This window comes from Caloenas nicobarica, chromosome 2, assembly GCF_036013445.1.
Source record: "Caloenas nicobarica isolate bCalNic1 chromosome 2, bCalNic1.hap1, whole genome shotgun sequence".
Taxonomy (NCBI): domain Eukaryota; kingdom Metazoa; phylum Chordata; class Aves; order Columbiformes; family Columbidae; genus Caloenas; species Caloenas nicobarica.
In genome coordinates this window covers 157114642-157140120 of record NC_088246.1, presented here as the reverse complement: position 1 = coordinate 157140120, position 25479 = coordinate 157114642, and the positions used below count along the sequence as shown (strand labels likewise).

Sequence of the window (25479 nt, the reverse complement as noted above, 5' to 3'; positions counted from 1 at the left end):
GAGATACAGATCCAGCATAGCAGCCTAAACTCTAAAATCTTGTAATGGTTCATATTCAGAGACATGCTGCTGTTGTTCTCCCCCCAACACTATGCTTTATACAATGATAAGGTTAAGTCAAAGGGAAGCACTATAAAATATATATTGGATGTGATTGATAGTGCTGCATGGAAACAAGAATATATTCTGAAATGCTGATTTATCATCCAAAGACAAGCAATTGGGCTTTTTATGGGAACTAAATTAAGGAAGATAAACACTGGATGACAGGCACAGTGGGACTGGCTATTCAGACTATATCACCAGTCTATCCAGTTATTGAGAGCCAGCACAGAACAGCAGAGAGAAGCCAGCAAAACATTGCAGGAAGTCTTCAGCTGTTGCAGATCTGTTGGTGCTGCAGAGATGAGATGTCCTGGGGCCCAAACCCAATCAGGGTATTCTGGGGGGGTTCATCTGCTACACGGTCCAGGATCAATCTCCAGTTCCAGGGAGCAGAACCAGGGTGCAGGATGATAGTCATTGTGGACCATTTTCTGACAGTCTAAGCCCAGGTTTAGAGCAATAGGTTTAGTTCTGAGCAAAGGAAGGTGGGAGATAAGCAATCTCTGCACTGCAGAGTGTGTGATCTGGCAGAGGAGTCCCCTTGAGCAAAATTGTCTTTGTGATAATTTGTGAAATAAATAAACAGGAGGAGTCAGACACAGCCAGATGAAATGGGAGCTATAGGAAAGCTGGTCAATGGAACCATGACAAGGTACCTGTTAAGTCAAGGGGACTTTTTCTTTCAAAAAGTTTATAATTGGTGATCCCAACTTTTGAAACAAAATATTTGACAATTGAGTTTGATCTGAATAAATTATTTTATTCACTTAAAAGCTCCTGCACATCTTGCCAACTCTGATTCTATGACTATGATTCTAACTCAGTAATGTGCTGTTGGGACAGGTAGAAAGTGCTGCTTTCGAAAAATAAGCAGATATTATGCAATAAGCTTAGTTATGTTAATAACTAAAAGACGGATGTACTATTTATTATCTGCTTTCTAATCCAAGTAGGCAGTCATACTGATGATTAACGATTTTTTTCCTCTTATAGAGAGAAATATGTGGGGAAAGGCAGAACATATTCAGCATTCTCATTCTACATTGCAGCTTGGTAACTGCTGACGTATGCTGGCACATGTTACTAGAAGCTTTTCTGTTGGCTTTGGATTTTGAACCTGGTCTGACAAGCCACATCAGGAGTCCTTCACAGGGCTTTACTCTAGCTAGACTAAGAACCTTCTTGAAGGACCTGCATCTGGAGTCTCATTGAAGGGAATGAAGTAGATTTGGATAGGTGGTGTATTTTTTTGTCCTGTTTTCGTTGAATATAGGAGGTGTCCTGCATGTAATGTCCACTGTTATAAACAGGAGCATTCTTAAGATTCATCCTGATTTTTTTTTGTTTTAAAAAGGACTCTCTGTAAAACAGCTGGTGGAAATCATTTGGAAGACTCAGCCGGCTTTATGTGAACTTGGAGCAAGCTCAAAATACACTGACAAGGCCAGCAGCGAAAAAACCTGTTTGTTTTCAGCTGATGTATCCTTCCTCCTGCACTCTGGGTTATTCACACTGCCTCTCTTAAGGCACTTATTTTTGGTGTCTAAATTATGAGCCCAGGCAAGGGTTCCCCAATTGCCAATGGGGGAGCAAACCTCTGTTTCATGGTTGCTCAATGGAGGAGTTTAACTTCTAAATTACAACTGTGAGTTGAAAGCGTAAGATCAAGACATGCATCCCAGCACCAGGCTGGAGCTGCACATCCTGGCTCATGTCCCGGCTGTTCATAGGGTGTGACCCAAGAGCTAACCCATTTCTGTTCACTGGCTCCATCATTGCCAGGTGACTTATATTAATTACTCTTTGCAGGAGCACTGCTGTCTGCATAAGGAACTTGAGGGTAATATCACACCAAGTGCTAGATTGTGGCACTGCAACCTCAGTGACTTGAAAGGGGTTGTGCAAGTGCGAGTAGATCATGCATATGGTTTCCCTGCCCCAAGGAAAGGCAGCGTATAAAATTTGGGCTCGTATGCCTACGTGGAGATACATAGCTAGAAAACAAACAAACAAAAACCTTGAGTTGATAACATGTACCCGTGTTGCATTCAAAAAACTCTTGCATAGGGTGGGTGACAATAGCGTGGTGTCTTCTAGATGGAGGTGGGGGCAACAGATAACCGCAGTGGCTGGTGCTGGGGCTCAGCTTCTGCTGCCAGCACCCAGCCTGGGACCCTGTGGCTCCTTTGCAGGCATGGCCGCAGGTCGCTGGATTGCAGCCAGCGAGCCAGCTGGTAATGCTCTCTCTGTCTGCAGTTTGCTTTATCCCATAAAGTCTGTCAAATGCTTCCCTGCTTCCCGTCCTTGCTTTTTAACTGATGACATCGAAGGACTTTCACATTTTTTTCCTCAATCTTTTTTAGGCCCTCCCTGCCTCTCGTCGTGTCACAGGTGATGCCCCTGACACTTGACCGCTGTGCCAGCAAGCTTTTTTCTTTTCCAGAAACCAATCTGTTGCAAGGCTGCCTAATAACCCCCTCATTAAGCCCTCACCCCCCCAACCCTCAGCCCCCGTGGCTGCTCCATCCTTCTGCTGGAAGCACCAGGGATGGGGCACATACAGACCCTGGGAGCAGCAATCCCTGCCTCCCCACTCTGCTCCCAGGATGTTGCCTTTGCCAAGCAGCACGGCAATCCGGGTTGAATTACTGAAGCAAAAGCCAGCTGAAGCGGTGCAGTGTTACCCTCTTTGGAGACCGGCTGCTCTCACCTGGCGTCTTGCAGCTAATCATATTGACAGGAGTCATTGTTTATTTTCCTGCGTCCTTGTCTTCCTTGTTTTCTGGTAAATTAGAGCGGACAGGCAAGCCATCCATCAGCCTATAAATGCTGTGGAGTCTTTTGGCTTTGTGCTAAATAATTGTGCATTTTATTGCTATTTACACATTCATTTTCCTAGGCGATAAAATGCAAACTGCAGTCCTCGATACTTTTTATATTTTGTATCTGTATTGTGGCAGCCGCACAGGCTTCAGCAGCAGCTTGCAGCCTGCTGCCGTAAATTCAGTCTCTTATTTTAGTAGGTCTAACATTTATTTATAATTAATGTCAGGGACCTTACATAGTAATACCAATTATTGATTTTTATATTTTTTTTAAGAAAAAGAAATGGCTATTTTTTTCCCCAGTACTACCATAGCAACCCATCACGTTGCACTGGCTAATCTTGTCCAGAACAGTGGAAGAAAGGCTCTTAAAAACTGAGTTGGTGGTGAAGTTATAAAAATCAGCACATGACCCCTTAACTCCAGGGTTTGCATAGATGGGGATAGTCATATAGGGGACGGAGAGCAGTAAATCAAATTAGCAGCTCTGTTGGGCTTGGTGAAGGCAGGTGGGAATGGGAAAGCTCTGTAGCAGGAGCTGTTTTAGCCGTTGCAAAATGAGTGCCTTTGGACGAGGCAATAGGGTTTAATGTCCCAATGCAGTGGGGGACAGTGAGGAGCACAGGTTCTCCAGTGGATCCCCAAAATCCCATCGATAATGACAGAGGGGTGCCCACTGTGAGCATGGGTCATGCACTGCCAGCAGTGCCCATGGGATGCAGTGGTCCCTGTACGATAAATGTAATGTAAATGAAAAGCAGCTTGAGTCCTCACGAACACATGCAGGGGGTTGTGAACTGGACCAAAGAAGCCTTAAAATACGTTTTTATACTTCAAGCGTTCTATTACTTTCTTGGTGTTAAGATAGCTAGTCATGCATTTGCAAACTAAGTTGCCTTTATCAGTAGCCCTTGCACGGCTTGGGCTTCTTCTTCAGTCTGGCTGTGGCCCATTATGCCAGAAAGTTTGCTGAGGACAGCATCAGGCTTGGCAAAGAGTGATGGGAACCACAGCCAACTCCATCTTAAACTAATTTTTACCCCTGTCAGGGACAGCTGTCTAACAAGTGCTCGGAGGACCCAGGCTGAAACACAGCCCTGAAAGAGCTGCGGGTCGGAGGCATGAAGGGGGCTGCAGAAGGCAAAGGAACATTTCTCTTACTGCTCCAGCTTCCCAGTTCTAATGATTTACCTTCAAAATGCGGAGCAGCAGTGGGAAAGAGAAGGAGCAGAGTCAGGAGCAGAGCTGGGACCTGGGGATGAATGTTACATTTCTGCCTTGAACTCTGTAATGATGAGAATAAGATGAACGACCACAGGCTCGTTCACCCCTTTCCCATCTGTAAAACAGAGTGGCAGCAGCACATCTTGTGCATGGTGGTATTTGGAGGGATCACGGAAAAAAAGGCTTGAGGTGAAGAGCTGGCATGGGAGTTGAATAACCGACTCATTGTGTGCCACCTGCCCCTCTGAGGGTTTGGCCCCAGGTTAATCCTGCCACAGCAAACCAGCCTTGGTGGGCCAGGAAACGAAAACAGAGAAGATAAGTCGTTTTTTGTGACTTCTTTCCAATGCGCTTAAAAAATGGGTAACGAAGGCCTGTCTCACCTGGGGTGTGTGCAATGTCTTTGTATGAGCGTGGGAAGAGATGCTGTCAGATCAAAACTGGATGTGGCTGAAAACAGGTAAACTGGGGGTTTCTCAGAATCCCTGAGGGATTTTGCTCAAGCTTCTTAGGGGTGTTGAGTGGCTAAAATTGTGGTAACCAGTAAGCAGTGGATGCACAGCATCTCAGGAAACTCCCAAATGAAAGCAGTGAGTGCTTTGACCATTACTTGTTTGTCTTTGTGCAGCCGCAAATGCCACCCAGATTTTGTCACTTCAAGTCTAGCATTTCCAGGGATTTTTTAAAATTTCTTTTTGTCTAGGAATATTAGGATTTTTTTTTTCACTAGGTCATGAGGAAGACATCTCTATTTTCTTTTCTTAATTAACTTGGTATTTCTACAGTCTTTTAAAGGTGTCTGGCCAACTTGAAGTAATGTGCAACACCTGTCAAGTCGTGGGATTTACACATCAGGGATAGCTGGCCTGGTGATGGGAGAACACGTACACACAATGTGATGTGTGCTGTCACAAAGCTCTATTGTCTGGGTTTGGGGTAGGTCTTGACCACAGAAACCTCACCTGCATGCAGGAGAACATTGCTGACGGGCCTTTGGGCAGCAAAGAGGCTTTATTGCTCCCTGGTAGCACTGGTGAGGCTGCAAAAACTTCTTCATACCTTTCATCTGCTGTGATATTGCCACAGAGCCTGGTCAGCAAACATGCAGCTCATCTTCATGGTTTTGTAAAGATGTTTTTGAAAGCAAATCCCTTTTTTATCCTGCCCGTGTTGAGCAGGTTGAGCTGTAAATCATGTTTAACCTCACGGATGCTTTGCAGCCCCAGTCCTGCTTTGCAGAGGATGAGTTGGAGAGGGTGCCAGTAATACCCTAGGGGATGTAGTGTTAGGACAAGAGGTAATGGTTTTAAACTAAAGGAGGGGAGATTCAGGCTAGATATAAGGAAGAAACTTTTTATGATGAGGGTGGTGAAACACTGGCACAGGTTGCCCAGAGAGGTGGTGGATGCCCCATCCCTGGAGACATCCCAGGCCAGGCTGGACGGGGCTCTGAGCAACCTGATCTGGGTGAAGATGTCCCTGCTCACGGCAGGGGGTTGGACTAGATGAGCTTTGAAGGTCCTTTCCAACCCAAACTATTCTATGGTTCTATGATTCCAATACAAGCTGTGAGGAGGAAGAACGGTGATGTCCCTGTCATTTGTTTCAGCCCTTGCTGTAGAAGAGGCTTTTTGTTATGGTGGGAGGATGGTTTGGTTCAGACCACCAGAAATTTAGACAGTGGCTAATTCATTGTGTGGCCCTCACACTTCTTGCGTGCAGCAGGGTGATCCCTATAAGGGTTAATTCCAGCTGTAAGCCCTGTCACAGGGCAGTAAACCTGCTCCCAGACCCTTCCTGCTCCCAGCTAATCCAGGCAAATCCTCTTTCCTTGTACCTTCTCTTTCTTCCAGTACCTTGGGGTACAAAAGTTGAGGATGAACAGACATTGTAGAAGTACTTTTTAACCATTTTGGTATGTACATGAAAGCAAAATCAGTCTCCCCAGGTACAGTGTAGCCCCTGCTGTCCCTATGGGCCACATGCATACAGCTGTGTGCAGTCTGCTCAGCCTACACGGTCCTCCCCACAGGGACACCTGGCCCACAGCCTCCCAGGATTTTTCCCATCATATCCCAGCACAGTGTCATGTCCCGTGAGGGCTGGGAACACAGGCTGAAACTGTTGCCCAGAATGCCTGTATCTGGAAGCAAGGGGACATTTCTCCTGGGGCTGTTCAGCCTAGAGAAAAGGAGTCTTAGGGGAGACCTTTTCACTATCTACAGCTACCTGAAAGGAGGTTGTAGCATGGAGGATGTTGGTCTTTTCTCCCAGGTAACAAGCGATAGGACGAGAGGAAATGGCCTCAAGGTGCACCAAGGCGGGTTTAGATTGAATATTAAGAAAAATTTATTCACAGAAAAGGTTGTCAGGCATGGGAACAGGCTGTCCAGGGAGGTGGTGGAGTTGCCACCCCTGGAGATGTTTAAAAGACGTGTAGATGAAGTTCTTACGGACGTGGTCCAGTGGTGGACTTGGCGGTGTTAGGTTTGTGGTTGGACTCAATAATCTTAAAGGTCTTTTTCAACATAAATAATTCTATGATTCTTATCCTTCTGCATCACTGTGCGAGCCGGGGTGCAACTTCAGCAGCAGGTGCCTGCTCACAGACACTACACAGTGATGCTCTGCAGTGTTCCCAAAGAGTTTGTTTTTGATTTAGGGCTGAAAGGTTCACAGCTTAGTGTTTCATATGAAGGCTGTGCTTGTTTCAATTTCTTTCTTTAAGACTGTTAATCAAATGCAAGTTTGGGGAAAGGTTTTTTTGACTATTGTCTAAGCCAGGGATGGTCTTCTAATGATAACAAATTGCTTGGAAAGGCAGGAGAATTTCCTCGTGGCTGTTTTCAGAAGGAATTAGACAAATTTCTATTAAAATAGTTTTGTGTAGCTGATTGGTGCTGCCTTTGCATGGGAAGAAACCTCTCAGCACCTCACCCAGCTGAGCCTCCTGCAAGTCTGTGAAAGAATGTCCAGAATTAAAGCCAAACCACCTCAGTTTCGGGTGTCAGCCAGGAGCTGCACCTCACCGAGTGGCTGCGAGGGGTAAGCAGCCCTCTCCTCAGCTGCCTTTCTGGCTCATAGCCCCGTGAACAGCAATGACTGCATATATTTGTAAAACTCAAGCAAGATCATTTTGCCTTCGTGTGCCATGTGCTGTCACTGTGAGCCCCATCACCGTCTGTCTCCCACGCTTCCCTCACTGTTTCTCCTACAAATCAGTGATGCACCAAATCTGCCATGCATGTAAATCAGAGAAGGGTCAATGAAATTCAGAAGTAAGAAATACAGGAGGCTATAAAATGAGAATGGTTTCCATCAGCTGCAAGTTTGGAAATGTCTCTGCAGCAGTGCTGCCTGTCACTAGAAAATCCATCTTTTAGACAAAAAATCTAGGAGCAATCTGGAAATCTGTTGGGGCACAGGATCCCCTGGTATCTGCTATCTTTTCCTAAGGACGAGAACACCGCAGAGAAAACATCTACCACATACTAGATCAACCCCTTGTAGCTGAGTGTGACAACACTTCTGGGGCTGGGGACTCTTGTCCCTCTTTAGACTAACTTAAAAACAATGATGCCCTTCAGCTGATGCTACATCTCCTCCATAAGAAGTCACAGGTCAGTTCTCCTCTGGGAACATTTAAGTTCTATTTGTAATGACTTCCCTTCAGATGCAGTCATTATTTTTCAGCATTCATCTTTTTTCTTCTTTTTTTTTTCTTTTTTTTTTTTTTCCTGAGCAAGAGACACATAATAAAAGAGATTAAAAACTCATCTTGCCCTGTTTAAAACCAAGCCAAGCAGAACTGCATATTTTCAAGTTTCTTGGTACACAGTTCCCAGCAAGTCCCTGAGAGGTTTTAATTAAAGGTGAAATGACTTTTCTTTTTCCTTTGCTTAATCAAGCCCACACAAATAAAAATCATGTAGCTCCCACTTGAAAAGTAAACTTTTTGACACAAACTAATGACTTATTTAAAAGAAAACCCAAAGCCCCGGGGCTCTTCTGCCTGCAGTCATTGGAGACTTAGTTTTTCATATGATGCCCATTAAAACTTGCTAGGAGCTTTAATGTTAGAGCAAGAGGTGACATTTTTGTAAGCCCTGTTTTAAAAGTTGCCGTGAAACTTTTCATCAGAAAGAGAACAGGATCCCACATTCATTGCCATAATAATATGCACAAAAACTTGCAACAGAAAGAAAAAGCTTCCCTGTCCCATCAAAAATGGAGGTATGTTTTAGATGGGGAAAGGATATCGCAACGGACATCAGATCCTTTCTTGGTGTTTGAATGCGAGATGTGATCTTGTACCCAAAGACAGGATTTAGCTTTAGCTGGTGGTCCATTGTGGAGTTTGTGCTGACATGGTGCTGATACGGTTATGGTCGCTTAAGGACAGTGACCCCAAGGCTGAACCTGGGGTTTCTGAGCAGCACCAAACCAGTCCATGAAGGGCTGGTGATTATCTTTTGTTGATGCAGGAGAAAAAGTTCTTGGTTTTCTAATGCATGACCAACTGGGCAGATGTTGGAAATGAAGCAGCAGGGGCTTCCCTATCCTGGTTCAATAAGCAGAGCCCAAGGACAGAGACCTTCCCTCTTCCACTCTTTGTCATAGGTAAAAGAGTAAATCCAGGCTTATGTTTCCAGCATCTGGCCTGCTATGGCTTGATTTCTGGATAGGACGTGGTTGGCAGCACAGCAGAGGGAAAAAAAACGGCAAAATTGAATTCATTACTGCTTTCTTGTGTTAAAATTTCTGCTTTTACAAAATCTATGGATGATAGTCTGATGCCATTTTAGAATTGAAAATTTTAATACTAAATAAATTAAGTCTTCCTCTGCTAATTATTTCTGTATGGATAAGTGATACTTTGAATTTCTCTTTGAACAAGAAAGTCTTTCAATATTCAAGGATTCCTGGCTACCTTAGCAGCCTCCCTTCTTATGTTTTAACCATCTAAGTAAGACAAGTGGAAAAGATGCCATAGTTTTGTGCATGTCTGTGTGTGTTTCTCCACCATTCAATTATCAGCATCCACATAAGTCAGTGTTAGCATTTTTAATGCACTTCAGGATGCCCAGTCGAGCAGCTGTATGTGCAACTCTGATGTATGCAAATCCATTTTGCACGCAGCTCTTGACATATTTTCATATTCAGGATTATGGGAAGGATTTTCTGTACCACTCTGATGTATGTTAATCTTTGTTTTTCTAAAAACACTTTAAAAGTCCAAACAAAATAAAAAAGACAAAATTTCTTCTTCACTGAAATCCTGGGGTTTTTCTGTACCCAGGCTACCACAAGCAAATCTTCCACTGATGGAGCACCAAAGTGCCATATTCATATCGTCTGCTCTGGGCAGCTATTTCTGTCCATCAGGTACTAGAGACAGCCTAAGGTCTGGCAATCTCCTGGATAAAAGGCAGTCTCAATCATTCATGTCTTTCCTGTCTGTCAACACTGTCGTAAATGGAAAAGCTGGGATGGGACTGTCACCATTGCACAGAGGCTGGATGATGCCCGGGCTGGGGGCGAGAGGACACAGTACATTGGGATCCAAATAGGTCAAGTGCTCCTATTAGGGTTGTATAAATGGTCAATCAATTAAACTAGCTGCTTAATGACTTTGTAATTCTGGCTTGTAACACAGTATATCAATTATCAAATGTGTTACTTATATCTGTGATAAATTTTTAATGTATTACTTATTGACTCCTTATAAACTTTCTGTGGCTGCCAAACTCCCAGAAGTGCACACAGTAAATAGAAAACTCGAAGTATTATTTTGTACTTTCCATAGCTTGCACTGACTGCCAGGGCCAGATTAGGCACAGATGATAAACACCTCTGAATTTAATTGTGGGCAGTTTTGACACCCTCATTGTGCAAGAAAGACCAAACAGAAATCCCAGGTTAATGATGGAGAAAATCCCTGTGGTGTCATTAAACCTTCTCCAGAGTGAATTCAGTCTATCTGATGATGAATGTTTAATGCAGAGCCGTATCAGTTGGTGTCATCGATTGTAAGACAAACACTGTTGGTTTAACGAGGAGCCCATCAGTGTGAACATGAGTTAACAACCTCACAGTGCCAACAACTGCTCGGTATCGCTTCAAGGCAGGAATCCCAGGGAAGAGAGTCAGAGATGCTCACATGGGCACATAAACGTGTTTCCTAGAGTATGGGGATTATTGACAATACCATCAATATTATCATTATCATCTAATCTTCCATGTTAATCACTCTCTTAATGTCAGAAATCAGAGTTCCTCACAATGTATTCTTTGAAGTCTGTTCCACGTGAACAACTGTATTTATAGTCACATACGTTTCCCTGCAATTTTAACCAAGAAATAGATTGGTGAATATTTTTGAGCTGAGTACTCACAGACAGTTTAGCAAAACACCTGCTGTCAATGTGTTTGAGTTCCACCTTTAGAGTGTCCTATAATCTGAAATAATCCTGTATCCTTACCTGTAATCCTAAAAACTGAAACTAATACATGTACAGGAATCACTTCTACAATACTTTCAGCTTGCCTCTATTTCTAATACTGCTCTTGCCACCATTAATTTGTCTTTCTGTATTTGGATTACTGGAAGGTAGCGTTCTTACTGTCTCGGGGGAATTAGCAAGACTTAAAAAAAAAAATACATGGTCATCCCAATATGAAGTAAAACCAAAAAGAAGAGGTGATCATTTTTTTCACCCTTCTCCTAGCAGAGGTGAAAATAGAGATTTTTGTTTGATTGATTGATTGATTGCTTTTTTTTTTGTTGTTTTGTTTGTTTATTTGTTTGGTTTTCCATTTTGAACTCCTAAATATTTTGCTCTCCTTTAATTACCATAAATTACATATTTTGTAGATTTTTTTAAAATGAACCATAAACAAGTCAGCAGTGGAGCTGCCCATAAAGTTTGAATTAATCACCCTTTTCCCTGGCCTCTCACAGTTTACCCCATGAAAAAAACACAGAGGGGCCACTTTGTGAGGGGTGGTTGCTTCATGGTCTGCGGATGTGGCTGAGTGCTCCCTCGGCACGGCAATAACCTGGAAAAGATAAGATTAAGCTTACATTGGCAAGTTTTGGTATTTTACTTGTGGGCTTTTTCATTGAGCCTGGCATGGCACCAATCCTGGCCACAGAAACGAAGGGCTGTTGTGTAAACAGTGACTTATTCACATTATAGCTCCCACTGGAAATAAACTGATTGTGAATTTATCTCCATAGTCACAGTCACCCATGTGTTTCCAAGTGGTACTCAGGTGAATGTTGTTCTTGCATAGCTGGTGTGGCCAGGGGAAGGAGCTGGATTCCCCATAACCTTGCCCTTCACACCAAACCTAGTTTCACTCCTCTCTCAAGGCTTAAGATCAGGTGCTGTATGAAGGGACAGCAGTAGGGGACATAGAGTTTATCAGGAATATGTCAATTTGATGTGGAGCCTGGAATGAATTTGCAGCATCAGCATTTTTTATTCATAGAATCATAGACTAGTTTGGGTTAGAAGGGACCTTCAAAGGTTTTCTAGTCCAACCCCTTGCAATGAGCAGGGACATCTTCAACTAGTTCAGGTTGCTCAGAGCCTCCAGCCTGGCCTTGAATGTCTTCAGGGATGGGGCATCTACCTCCTCTCTGGGCAACTTGTGCCACCACCCTCATCGTAAAAAATTTCTTCCTTATGTCTAGACTACATCTATCCTTTTTTACTTTAAAACCATTACCCCTTGTAGACCCCTTTTCAGTACTGCAAGCCTGCAAAAAGGTCTCTCTGGAGCCTTCTCTTCTCCAGGCTGAACAACCCCAACTGTCTCAGCCTGTCCTCACAGCAGAGCTGTTCCAGCCCTCTGATCATCTTGATGACCTCCTCTGGACCCTCTCCAACAGGTCCGTGTCTTTCGTGTACTGAGGGCTCCATAGGTGGATGGAGGACTCCATGTGGGGTCTCACCAGAGCAGAGTAAACAGATAGAATCACCTCCCTCGACCTGCTGGCCATGGTCCTTTTGATGCAGCCCAGGATATGGTTGGCTTTCTGGGATGCAAGTGCATATTGTTAGCTCGTGTCCAATTTTCCATCCACCAGTACCGCCAAGTCCTTCTCGGCAGGGCTGCTCTCAATCCCTTCATCCCCCAGCCTGTATTGATGCTGGGAGTTGCCCCAGACCAGATGCAGGACGTTGTGCTTGGCCTTGTTGAACCTCATGATGTTCACATGGGCCTACTTCTCAAGCTTGTCCAGGTCCCTCTGGATGGCACCCTGTCCATCAGGCATGTCAACCACACCACTTAGCTTGCTGTCATCTTCAAACTTGCTGAGACTGCACTCGAACCCACTGTGTCATTGGTGAAGATATTAAACAGGACTGGTCCCAGTATGGACCCCTGAGGGATACCACTTGTCGCTGATCTCCATCTGGATGATTCATCAAGGAGAGCTTTGGGATCAACCAGGAAAGCAAAGACTTAAGCCCAGGTTGTCACTTTTTTCTGGGTGGTTCTTCATTTAGAGGGTGATTTAAGCTTCATTGGTCAGAGCAAACTGTTTCAGACCTGTTTCTGGCTGCACGTGCTTCCCAGGAGTGGAGTGAAATTGTCCTGTAGCCCCACAGGAGAGATGGTTGGAGCATTCACCCTTCTCCATGCTCAGCTCTTAAGATGACTTCTGCCACAGACATGATGGACAGGTGAGGGCAGAGATTTTGGAGCCAGACCCTCTTTCATGGCACTTCCAGCCCCATTCAAAGCAAAATTTCCCACTTAGCCTGAAGACATGAGTAGGAACTGTAGCCCATGGAGGACAACACAATTAATTCTGGATATTAACACTGCGATTTCTCTAGAACAGTCACTTCTTTCAGGAGTTGACTCTTGGTATGCGAAGGAGGAGGAAGCTTTTGCTGCTGCAAACCCCTCCGCAGCAGTGGAGGATAAAACATCTTCACCCTGGTGGGAGGAGGCCAGGATGGCAGCTCCCAGTGCTCAAGGGTACGGGCAGACTCGTGACCCCTTCTGAGCCAGAGCCTCCAGCCCTTTCCTCAAGCATTGCAAGGGCGTTTTCATTTCCAGACCGCTCCGCAACGTGCCTGATAAAGCCTGCCAAGATAAAGACTTATTTTGAGGCAACAGAATGCAACTTCCCCACCCAGGTTTCTGTTAATCTTATACCCATCTTGCACAAAAAAGCTGTTTGCTTAACCTGACTGCACAGGCCTGTTATGCACGCAGGCAGGGCAGGCTGTGTGAGAGTATCAGGGCAATCTCCTATCTACCCGGCCAGCCCAAGCCTGCCAGCAAACTTACTCACTGATAAGACACAAGTAGGTAATTTTTTTTTGGATCACTGGCACCTAAAATGCCATGCAGTTACGCTCCATAAACCACCTCCAGTTTTTCTTCTGTTCACTCTGATGGATGAAATGCTGGCCAATAGCTGGCTCCAAATTCAAGAAGCGTGGAGTAGATGCTGCCTTCAAATCTGTGTAAAGCTACTTTTTGTCATGACTTAAATGTTCCTGAGTAGTTTTGTTTTCTAGGCAGTGTTGGTATGATTAGTTGGAGTTGCTTGAGGTGTGCATTTTAATAAATCCAAGAGCGATATGCCAACCAGCTTGTCCAACTTCGATGCTGCGACCCCGTTTAACAGTGGCAGTCAGATTTATGCCTCGCAGCATGGTCAGGGATGGGGCAGAAGAGTTACAGATCATTTTCTCTCTGACTAAATGGCAGGTGAAACTTAGGGCTGCTTTTCCATGGCTGTGGGCACACAGAACAGCAGCACCCATGTCACCCCTGTGAGGATGTAACGATAGACAGGAGAGAGGAGCCAGTTAGCTCTGAGAAACAAAGCTCAGTCTGATTTTAATTAAGTTATGGATGGAAAAGGGGAAAGTCATGTGGCAGCTGGTGCTTTTCCAAAGTTGCATCCTGTGGTGGCATTTGGTGCCTGAGAAGGATGGGACCGACTTACCTGCCAGTGCCGTGGGACCAACGGCATTTGGGAAATCACACAATAAACAAGTCGCAAAGGCTGTACTGGGGCACATACACAGCATCCCCTCATGTTTCCATCACTCATGTCGCTTTCAATGCTTGGTGAGACTGATCTCCTAGAACCAGAGATGGACCAGAGGTCTTGCATGAGCTCCCAACATCTTCTGCTTGAGGGAGATTCACATTTATGTCCTGTGTTAAGTCTGAAGGGCTGCCAGGCTGTCTCCTAATTGCACAATCTATCTCACGTAGCAAAAGTCTCATGCTCAGAGGTCTCTGGCAAAGTGTCAGAGCAATGAAGTGTTTCTTTCTAAATGTCAGCCAGCTCTGGGCAGTGGGAGGCAGCCAGTGATGAGCCAGGGCAGACAAGCCTGTGGTTTGCAGTGAAACAGTCCCCTCCGTTGTTCCTCTCCAGGCTTAAGCACAGAACTGGGGAGGGAATGAATGTATATTTTTCCAGGGACAAGCTTTTTGCTGCCCTGGGATGACATCTTCCGAGACTGTTCTGGGCCTTTGTGGGTGCATTAAAGCAAGATTTAACCTTCTATCCTCTCCCAGGCCCAGGCTTTGAGACCAAAGGTTGCTCAAGTAGTTACTCACAAGGAGTGTTGATGGGAAGAAAGTCCCAAGACAGCATGAAGGATGCTTGAGGACATACTGCTTGTGTTGCCAAAAGGCTTTAGGACAATATAGCTGTCAGTGGCTTAGCTGGGAAACTAATTCATCTTTGGAGGTTTTGAAGGGGGGGAGATCTGACGTGTGCTTCTGAAAATGAGCATTTGCAGTTCTGCCACTGAGACCTTTCTAGCACAGCACAGTCTCTTGAAGTTGAATTGCAGCAAATCTCTACTCCTTGAAGCATTAATTTTCCAGCTGTAAAATACTGTGTGTTGTAGAAAGTTGTGCGATGGCCACCATCAGTCATGAGAGAGCTTCAGCAGATCACATTATGCTTCCTCAGCTTCCACCGGGGCAGTTGGGTACATGGTTTTTGAGTCAAAAGGACTTCAGGACCCTTGAACTATTCAAACAGTGAATGGAAAGCTGGAAATGTGTCTGTACAGGGATGCTGTTCCTTGTTGTCTTTGTCACGTTCTGTCCAACACACTGCATCTGGAAAACACTGGAGACATCAAACTAGAGAAGTGCATTTTGTACCGGGATTTTAAAGTGAGTTATGGAACAGAAGGCAAAAGCTGGATCCTGAAGCATCAGCATCTAATGCAAGCTAACAAAAATCTCCTCAAAGTGGTGTTGGTATTAAATACTTCCATGATAGCAAAGTAGGCATCAAAAAGGGGTCAAACTCTACCATAGTGGGACATTTATAACTTAGGGGAATGAGAAGTACTGTGAATTTTTTGTCTACATTTTTTCATTGTTATTTTCTACATGCCTTTTTTTTTTTTAAGACCCATCTTTAAAAAAAAAAAAAAATCAATAGTTCTGCTAATAGTGTGTGGCTGGCCACACAGTTCTTGTGCAATCCCCAAATGCTCTTCCCTTGTATCCCATGTGTCTCATGCCTCAAGGCAGCAACCCATGGGTCCCAAAGGTGCTCTGGTGTTGACTCATCTGGGCGAGTATCATGCCTGGGGTTGAGACTGTCCTGGGCTAGCCCTGGCAGTGACCTAGTTAGAGTGTCCCTTCTTCTGAGTCCTTATTTCAGGTTCCCACCTTCCTTTGTGCCCCTGTGCTCCTCTGGGCTGGTGCAGAAGGGCCTTCGATGGGCTCGTGGCTCCTGGGATGGGCCTGGGAGCAGCTGGGGCTGGGGGTTAATTGGGCTCCCCCTCGGGCCATTGTCTCTCTGTGCCCCTCTGTGGATGTGCAGATGAGCTTTTATTGCATAACCTAACAAGTGCAATGAGAATACATTGCATTTGTAGGTGGATTTGTCAAAAAATGTTTCCTGAAGGTGTTAAGAATTCATCCATTGAACTGATGTGTTTTTATCCTGGTCTGTTAATTGCCAAACTGGCAAGGGACCAGGGACATTCTTCAGATTGTGAGTTTATAACACAAAACTGATATATCCTGGGAAAATAAAAAAACAAGTGAGAAGACAATGAAGACAAACAATCACAATGGATTAATACTGGTATATTCTGTAATACAAAACATAGACAAAAGACTAGGCTCTGCTCTCCCGTGTGACCGTTTAATCACACTGGACCCACTTCTATGCTCAGGACAGAGCTTGGAGGAACTTGCCTCTTATTCTGAACCTTCCCCTCTCTGCTCTTGCCTGGTCAATGTTATTTCACATTTTCCCTGCATTGCATGTCACTGGCTGTTGGCAACATAAATAAATTATCCCAGGGTGTACGGGGGTGTCTTACATGGGGACAAGGGTATGTGTAGGACAGGAGAGGAGGTGGGAAGGAAGCAGGAGAAATCCAGACCATAGCTAAGACCTTAAGCACCCAGTCACTTAAGGTAGTTTAACCTGCTGCTTGTATGGGCTGAGCTGGGATATCTGTCCGCAGGCATAGCTGCACGCATGCTGTATGTAAACTCTGCTTAATTCTTGGGAGACTGTAACTGGGACAGGGGCTGGGCATATAATTTAAATCTCTGTACCTGAAGTTATTTCTGGGTCTAAGGCCAAAATATCCTGTTCACAGTTGTGCTAACACCAAGGTCACGCCGAGGTATGTTGATAAGGACCATGGCTGGTATCACACTGCTTACTTGTAATGACTTAAATTAACTATTACAAGTAGTATCAGGAGGTGAAGCACATTCCCAACAGCTGGGGTTGGCAGCCCGGTGCGGTTTCCCACAGCAGCTGTTGCTTTGGCATCATCCCTGCCCTTCCCACTTCCCGGCATCTTGGCGAATCCTGTGGAAACCCTTCTGCGAAGATTTGTGAATATATGTGGACAGAGAGAAATGCTGGGACAGTCTGAGATGTGGTGCAAGATGCTGGGAAAAACAAAAGTACTGATGTCTGGTTTCGGTCTAATATGTGTGCTAAGAAAGGAAAAAAATGGTCCCGGTTCAAGTCACAGTGAACCCGATGAAAGCATTTTCCATTCATTTCAGTCTTTCTTTTCCTCAGGCCCTAAATCACATTTATAGTCCCCAGAGCCTTGCTGTAAAGTTGTATATGTACTTTTTTTTTTTTCTGTCATGAGGATCCATAGAAAACTTGGGCATTCATAGGAAACTGTAAATAGTGAGAATTAAAATAGAGTATCCGGTGTATATTTCCACACTGGAAAAGGTCCTCGGGAGTTTTTCTGGTTTCTCACCTTCCCATCACACGCTATAAAAGATGGGATGATTAGGAGTTTGGAGACACTGCAGTCTACTGTGTAAACACTGCATGTTTTTTTTTTTTTTAATTCTAAATATAAGTTTAAACTAAACTCTGTTTAAAAAAGAAAAAAAAATTCTGGTGAAACGGGTGTTTGCTTTGGAGGCCAGAACTGTTTCTTTTATGAACAATACTCCATTTTCTGGGCTTTTCCAAGAAAGGCTGGATAATCTCCCTCCCTCCACCCCTTAAAAAATAATAGAGGAGCAGGAACTGTGTTTACAAACACTGAGCTGGCCCAGCATTAACAACAGTAGGGATTCTACCCACCAGCATCGCAGCACTTGAATTATCCGGTCTGTAAATGGAGAATCAATCTGCCTCTCGGATTTGGCATATTTTGGGGGGTTTAGAGGCTGTGTTTTTGTTTAGACTAACAACTCCATCCAGGCTAGTAAAGCAAATGTGTTTGGGGCTGCTCTCTAGCACAGGGGCCAGCTGGCATGGTCAGGGCCGTGTTTTTAAGCTCCTTTTCTAACTCTGCAAGGCACAGCAACAGCATCCCCACTGCCTTTGGGTTGTAATTCCCCAGATGTACCCAGGAACAGCTTGGAAGATTTCTGGTTAGCTCCAAAACCTCCCTCTAAAAAGTTAAAGCAAGCACAGGCTTGTTCCCTGGTGGTATTTGATTTACTGGTGCAGGCGAGCCGAAGCAGCCGGGGTTAATAAAGCCTTTTGTTATCCAGCCTGACCCACTTGTCAGCTCTTGAGCTCCTGTAAATGCATTTGTAGGGGCCAGACTTAAAATAAATCTTGAGGCATTTGGCAAACAGCAGCTAATTGAACAGCACATGCAACCCATCACGTGCTGCAGATGAGAAACCTGCAGCAGAGCAAAGGCTTAAGACCACAATCTGAGGCTCCTGCCGTCGGATTTGGCTTTATGGGACTCATTAAATATTTACGTATCCCCTCTAAAAACCAGGCCTGTGCTGTCTCCAAGACACCGTGTCAAACACCTTGGAAAAGCAGTTTGGCCTTGGGCAGATCCTCACGGATCCCCAGGAGAAAAGCCAGCAGCAAAGCCGTGGCCACCAGACGCACTTCTCCCATGTCTGGATAATCATCAGATTTGGGCGATGGAATGAGAGGGATCCTGCATCAGTGTGGGTTAAAAGATGGGTTAAAATGATGTTTTTTCATGGGTAGTAGTTGCGGTTCTGCTATTTGCTGACCTGAAACCTGCAGCTGAGTAGCAAGTGAGACTTCCTTTGCTGGCTTTTGCTTGTTCATAAATTGCACATACTCTGACATAGATGCTTCTCTGATTATTTTTTTTTTTTAAATTTAAAAGCGTATTATTTAAGCAATGGCACTTCGGGGGCTTTTTACAAACATCCGAAGTTTTAAAAACTACAACACTTTCTTCTTCCCACAAAACGATTGCATCATGGGAGGAAGAGATCCATTTTTCGACTTTTAAAAACTCATTTAAATCACCGCTGCCAGGCAGGGGACACCAGAAAGGGAGCGAAGAGCAGCTCCCGGTCCCTCCGTACCCCCTGACTCGCCGAGGTGAAGCAGCTCCCTGTGTCTCTGCCTGGCTCGGGATCTCACAGGAACTCTCTGAGATCACAGGCTGCCCTCACCTACACTCCCTTGGCAGGAAAAATAGCAATAATCCATGTGAAACAAAGGCCATTTATACTGCGATTTCCTCCATCTGTCCCAGGACGCATGAGCTGTTCTTGCTTGGCTTTCTCTGAATCACGAGTCCAGCCCCGACCCTTAAGAAATTAAGCCCGTCAGGGTGGGGGGAGGAAGAGAAAGGAAACAATTCCTCTTCCTCCCTGTCCTGCTCCTCCCTCCTTTGCAGAGTGTTTTTTGTTCAGCTGCTTTGAGTTATGAATACTTTACTGCCTATCTTGTGGCTACCAAGGTCAGCCTAAGGGAAGGAGGTGAGTCATTGCCATTCAAATGGCTACGAACTGTAATTCAAATAAGACCAGGGCGCAGGGGCTGATTCGATACAAAGGGACTCAATGTCCACAGGTCGATGCTCTGCCCTTTCAGAAATTTCACCTTGAAACTTCTCAGTGTGTAAATACCGCAGCAGAAATTGCAGCTGGTGCTGCTGCGTCGAGGGCTCTGAGTTGATCAGAACTTTAAGAGTAGGCAGAGAAAAGCAGAGAAATCAGGTTTGGAGCAATGCAAAAAGCTTTCTAACAATATTTTTTTCTTTCTTTCATGCATGTGTCTGTGTCTCCAGGCTGAAAACTGCTCTCCGTGGCTTAAATGGGCATCAAAGCACGTCTCTCCGCTGGAATGTACATCCCCGGATGATCTGATCCTTCATGAACTAACTTCCGAGAAAAAAGAAATAACCACCCTCTTCTTTCTACAATTTGCTTGCTTTAATTTATGGCTTGCTCCCACACAGAATACCTAAGTTTTAATGCTGATATTGCTCCCCTCCAAATCTTCTGGTAAGCGAAATGGCAAGGGCTCGTCTTCCTAAAACTCTTGGTGGGAGAGGTTAGCAGCAGGTTACAGAGAGGTGGAAGAGACTTGGAAGGACTGTGAGCAGGCGAAGGGAAATACCCAGCTTTGCCTTTTTTAAGCTCATTTGGAGGAAACGAAGCTTCTTTCCTTATGGATGGAGGTAGTGGAGTCAGTAGGTTCAGCCTAAGCCGGAGGTAGCAGCTGGCGGACGCCTGCAGCACCCTTTCCTTTTTGCCTTACATTGGACCCTACATCATCCTTGGTCAGTGGCGACGGCAGAACCCGGGTGGGAAAGATGGTCGTCGTAAGGAGGAGGAATGTGAAAGTGTTTACCTTTGCCTTTTTGCTCATCACGGTGACGTCATTTCTACTGAACTACACGCACCAGGTGACCACGACCACCTGGGATCCGAGACATCTCGTCGTGCAGTTTTCTGAGCAAGTCCAAAAACTTTTCAAGTACCCCAGGAGACCCTGCAGCTGTCGCTCGTGCATTTCTGAGCTGGGACATTCCCTCTGGTTCGATCAGAGATTTAATTCAACTATGCAACCTTTCTTGACCTCACAAAATGCCTTGATCCCAGAAGACAGCTACAAGTGGTGGCTGGTAAGTGGGAAGTGTGGGTACGACCTGGTGTTCGTGCGATGGTTGCGGTGTCAGGCTTTGGGCGATGCTGAACAGATAGCGGGAGATGGTTCCTGCCGAAAGCATTTGCTGTCCCAGCTGACGAGGCAGGCAGAGGTGGAAGAAAGTGGGGAGTTCGTGCTGCTGTTTAGCTCATGGGCACTCGGAGTGCACGTTCACTTGCTCCAAGCTAGAAAATCCCTGTCAGAGATAGGCGGTGAATCCAGAATTTGCGAATGTCAATATTGCCTTTTTTCTCCCTTCTTTTCGAAAGACTAGACTCCGTAAGCCAGCTCGTTTCACTTCAGATGATAAAAAGGGCTTTTGACAAAAGCCATCAAGGTAGCAAAGAAAACTCATTGTGAAGTGTGTAATTCACCTGATGCTCTCCCTAGCATAAGATATGTAAATAATTAGCAGGATTAAACAGAAAATTATTAATTCCATGTGTATGAGAACAGCCTCCATTGTGGATGGTGATGTAAAATGGATCTGTAAAGCTCATGGGTGGCCATGGGTCACTGGGAAGGAGCAGCCTCTGCGTATCCTCTGAGTAGGGTGGTCCAAAGAGCCTGAACCAAACATCATGAAAGCTGGTGGTATCTTGTTTGGAAAGCACAGAAAGGAAGGCGTCGTATCCTGATGTTTTGCCTAATTAAAGCCCCTTTTATGTTCTTTTCAAACAAGACATTAATTTTATGAGTAGCTCAAGGCCTGTGCTGCCAAGCTGCCAAGTGCAGGTTCTGGTGGCAGCAGCCCATCAAATCACAGTTTCATTATGAGTAGTGTCCCTGTGCCTTTCTTTGAACATAAAACCACATGCAACTTGGTGTCCTGTGGTGAGCACAAAGCTTGGTGTTGCATTTGGGGCTTTCAGCCCTTCCCTGGTACCCTGGGGAGGCCACTCTGGCAGGTGCCACTTTAACCGTGGGGACATTCTGTTTTCGGAGCAGGTGTCAGGTGCTGTGGGAATAAGGCTTTGTCTGATTTATCACTTCTCACTCTGCTGGTTGTTGCATTTACTGGTGAAAGAGACGCCACTGAACTCTGACGTTTTTAACTGTTGCATAAATCATTTCCTCATTTAATGATGAAACCAACCTTTTTGCTACGGGTCCCACAGATTCCAGGTGTTGCATCCTTCCACCTCTCCCTTGGCTATGACTTGGCAATGATTTTCCATCACTTGTGTTTTTTCTTGAATTCTGCAGACCCTTTTCCTTCTGGTCCCCACATTTCCTAGGTGGGCTTTGCTGGAGCCATGAGAAGGGAAGATGGGAAGCTCACATCCTAATTCCCCTTGGCTTGGGGTGAGGTTTCACCAGGCAGCTGAGCTGATGTAACACCTGGCATTTTTTGGAAGACAGGGGATATTTCAAATCAAGCTTAGTAGATGAGAGGATGAGGTTGTTTGTGGACAGCATTAGCAGAAAGGCTGGTTATAAAGTGCCTCCTGATTGCCTCTGAATAGAATCATAGAACAATAAAATCATATAACGGTTTGGGTTGGAAGGGACCTTCAAAGCTCATCTAGTCCAGGCCGCCCGCCATAAGCAGGGACATCTTCACCCAGATCAGGTTGCTCAGAGCCCCGTCCAGCCTGGCCTGGGATGTCTCCAGGGATGGGGCATCCACCACCTCTCTGGGCAACCTGGGCCAGTGTTTCACCACTCTCATTGTAAAAAATGTCTTCCTCATGTCTAGCCTGAATCTCCCCTCCTTTAGTTTAAAACCATTACCCCTTGTCCTATCACAATAGGCCCTGCTAAAATGTCTGTCCCCATCTTTCTTGTGGGCACCTTTTAAGTACTGAAAGGCTGCAATAAGGTCTCCCTGGAGCCTTTTCCAGGCTGAACAACCCCAACTCTCTCAGGCTGTCCTCATAGCAGAGGCGTTGCTGCCCTCTGATCATTTTGGTGGCCTCCTCTCCAAACTGGGAGCACTCAGCATCTCAAGATGGTGTTGAGGAAAGGGTGGAATAATCTCCCAAATCCTGGCATCGCTGTGGGGGCTGCACTGCCGCAGCATCCAGCTGAGGAGATGTCCCATGAGATGCGGCGGGGTGGCGAAGGTGCCTCTGCAATGGGGGCTCTGCTCCCCAGGGCTTGTACATCATCCCTGAGCAAAGACACGCTGCATTCTGCATTCAAAGCCCGCTCTGATTCAAACATGAGAAAAAGAAAAAAAAAGAAAATCTTGGGACTTTTCTTTACAGAATTATGAATTCAGCTCAACCTGAAACAGGATTTGAGTTTTTTTTGGTGAGGGTTGCGTCTTTTTTTAAAAATAGGGACTTTCAGGACAGCCCAAAGGCTTTTCTTCCTTTCCCCCTCCTGAGCCCAAATAGAAGCTGTCCATTAACTTTTGGGGCTGTTTCACCCTATTCTTAGTATTTTCATTCATTTTTTGAATTCAGGTCAAGTTCAAAGGCAATACACCATTTCAGAATACAAAATCAAAGTAGTTTTTTCTTAGTTGGTAAAAATACATCTTCTTAGATTTCTACATTTTTTCCAGCTTTTTTTTTTTTCATCCAGAACTTTTCTTCAACTAGAACGTGTGAAATATTTTGGTGTCTCACAAAACTGCAATGTTTATTGGAAATCAGTTCCTTACTGAAAATACTTGCCTTAATCTATGATAGATGGAGATGATGCCCTGACTCCTCTGAAAGATTCTTCTGGGTAAACTCAGGCATGACGTGGCCTCAATTCATTGCAATCTATTTCCTATATACATATTGCTTTGGGTGTTTCTGAGACAGTGTAATTTCTACAGCAAGTAATTCCCAGGTGCATCCTGACCTCCCTTCCTTTTCACTGTTCATTTTTAGGCTCATCTTCAAAGTGATTCTGAGATTTCAGTCCGTCTTAAAGAAAACTTTGCTCATGGCCATGTTTTACTGTTGCTTACTTTGCCAACTCAGTAGTTTATGACTTTTTACTATATTTGTACTTGAAATATAAGGCATGAGGAGACCTAAGATTCCTTAAACATTTCAGGGGAGAAATGACTGTGCATTCACTCTTGGGACCTGACTTCAGCCAGCGTGGTGGTTTCATCATGCGTAACTGAGGTGATGGTGACTTCACTGGAGCTATTTATTATAAAGCTGTGACTTTCCTGTCACGGGGAGACTCATGTAATGTGCTTGGACTAAACATAGGCAGAGCCCTTGCCAGAGATCTCTCTGTCTACCAAGCTCAGTCTGCCCTCCCTTCCCATTAACCCTGTTGCTGTGTATGCGAATAAAGATTTTTCATCCAAACATTCCTGTAGCATTAGTATCCTTAGGAAAGTAAGGACTGATTTCAGAGCCTGAAGACCAGTATTTGAGATGAAGTGACATCTGTGGCCAAAGCATGGGGTGGTTCCACTTGTGTGCAGCTCTTCACATGACTGCCAGACTGCTTCATGGTTCTCTCTCTTCTTCTCTACCTGTGTGTCTCTCTGTCTGTCCATCCATCTTTCTTCCATCATCTTACACTCAGGGACTGTGAGAGTCTCAGTGTTTTGGAATTTAGCACCTTAGGTTACGTGATGAATTTCTTTCTGTTTATATTTTCTTTCTCACTTCCTTGAGCTGACTCACCTGCAAGTTTTTCATCATTTCATGACACAAATGCTGTGGACATTTTCACTAAATTTAGTAACATGTAACGCAGCAAGAACTATATGTTTTATTCTCAGGGGTTTTTGGCATTGTTTTTGATAGTCAGAAAGTATGAAAATACAATATCAGAACCTGCTGTTCTAAATCCAAAATAACCCTGTTGAGGCTGATGGATTAAAACTGTGATGTAAAATGAGGCTCAGAGTTCCCTGGCAATCTTATCTGTAGCACATTGTTCACAAACTACCACGTTATAAAAATTTTTATCTCGAGTCTTACGATATTTGAGGGATTTGCTTTCTTTTTTTTTTTTGTTTTTTGGAAGAAAGCTTGGCTCCTGGGACCGTGTGATTAGCTTATCTAAAAGAAATGTTAGCTTTTAGTCCTTCTGTTTGCGGGAAGAAATGTAATATATGGCTTAAAGATTTGTTAAGCAGACAGTGAACAAAAGGGCATCCCCAACATATGCTCTGGGGAAGTCACAGAAGCTGCACTTATTTTTAAGACAGCAGCAGAGCTACTTGGCACCTGAATCATGCATTTTGAATGCTCTTTGTAGAAAGTTTGACCAAATACTTTGATCACCAGAAGTCTTCTTTAAAACTGGGACACTGTCTATGATACTTTGAAAGCAATACAAAGAGCTCACCTCCCTGAAAGTGGCAGGTTCGCTGCAGAAGGTGACACCAAATCCAGCCCAGGTTCCAAGCTCTAGTCCCAGTGCCTGCTACATGTCCAGTCCCAGCTGGTGTCGTCCTGCTTGGATGCAGGCGTGACATTGAGGCCAGCCTTGGACATACTGGGTGAGAATCATAGAATCACAAAACCATTTTGGTTAGAAGAGACCCTCGAGATCATCGAGTCCAACCATTAACCTAACACTGGCACTAAACTATGTCCCTAAAAACCTCCTCTATGCATCTTTTAAACACCTGCAATGATGGTGATTCAAACCCCTCCTTGGGCAGCCTGTTCCAATGCTTAATAACCCCTTCAGTGAAGAAGTTTTTTCAATATCCAAAATGAACCTTCCCTGGTGCAACTTGAGGCCATTTCCTCTTGTCCTATCACTTGTTCACACTATTCCTCATGCAAGCCAGGATGCTGTTGGCCTTTTTGGCCTCCTGAGCACACTGCTGGCTCACGTTCAGCCGGCAGTTGACCAAGACCCCCAGATCCTTTTCCACCAGGCAGCTTTCCAGCCACTCTTCCCCGAGCCTGTAGCATTGGGTGAGAACCTAACCCTGGGCTACCGCTTATCCACCCTGTCAGCCCCTGGGTACACAAAGCTGGACCGCAGCTTCAGGGTCTCCTATAGCAAGGG

The 25479-nt window shown here is 44.9% G+C and overlaps 1 protein-coding gene across 1 annotated transcript in view; it reads left to right on the top strand.

The window, feature by feature from the left end:
* ST3GAL1 (ST3 beta-galactoside alpha-2,3-sialyltransferase 1) overlaps positions 1–25479 on the top strand; it is a 78347-nt gene that overhangs the window by 32105 nt on the left and 20763 nt on the right. Inside the window, exon 2 of the mRNA XM_065628325.1 lies at positions 19685–20524. Coding sequence (XP_065484397.1) covers positions 20213–20524 — 312 coding nt within the window. The 5' untranslated portion in view covers positions 19685–20212. The remainder of the gene's footprint in view (positions 1–19684; positions 20525–25479) is intronic.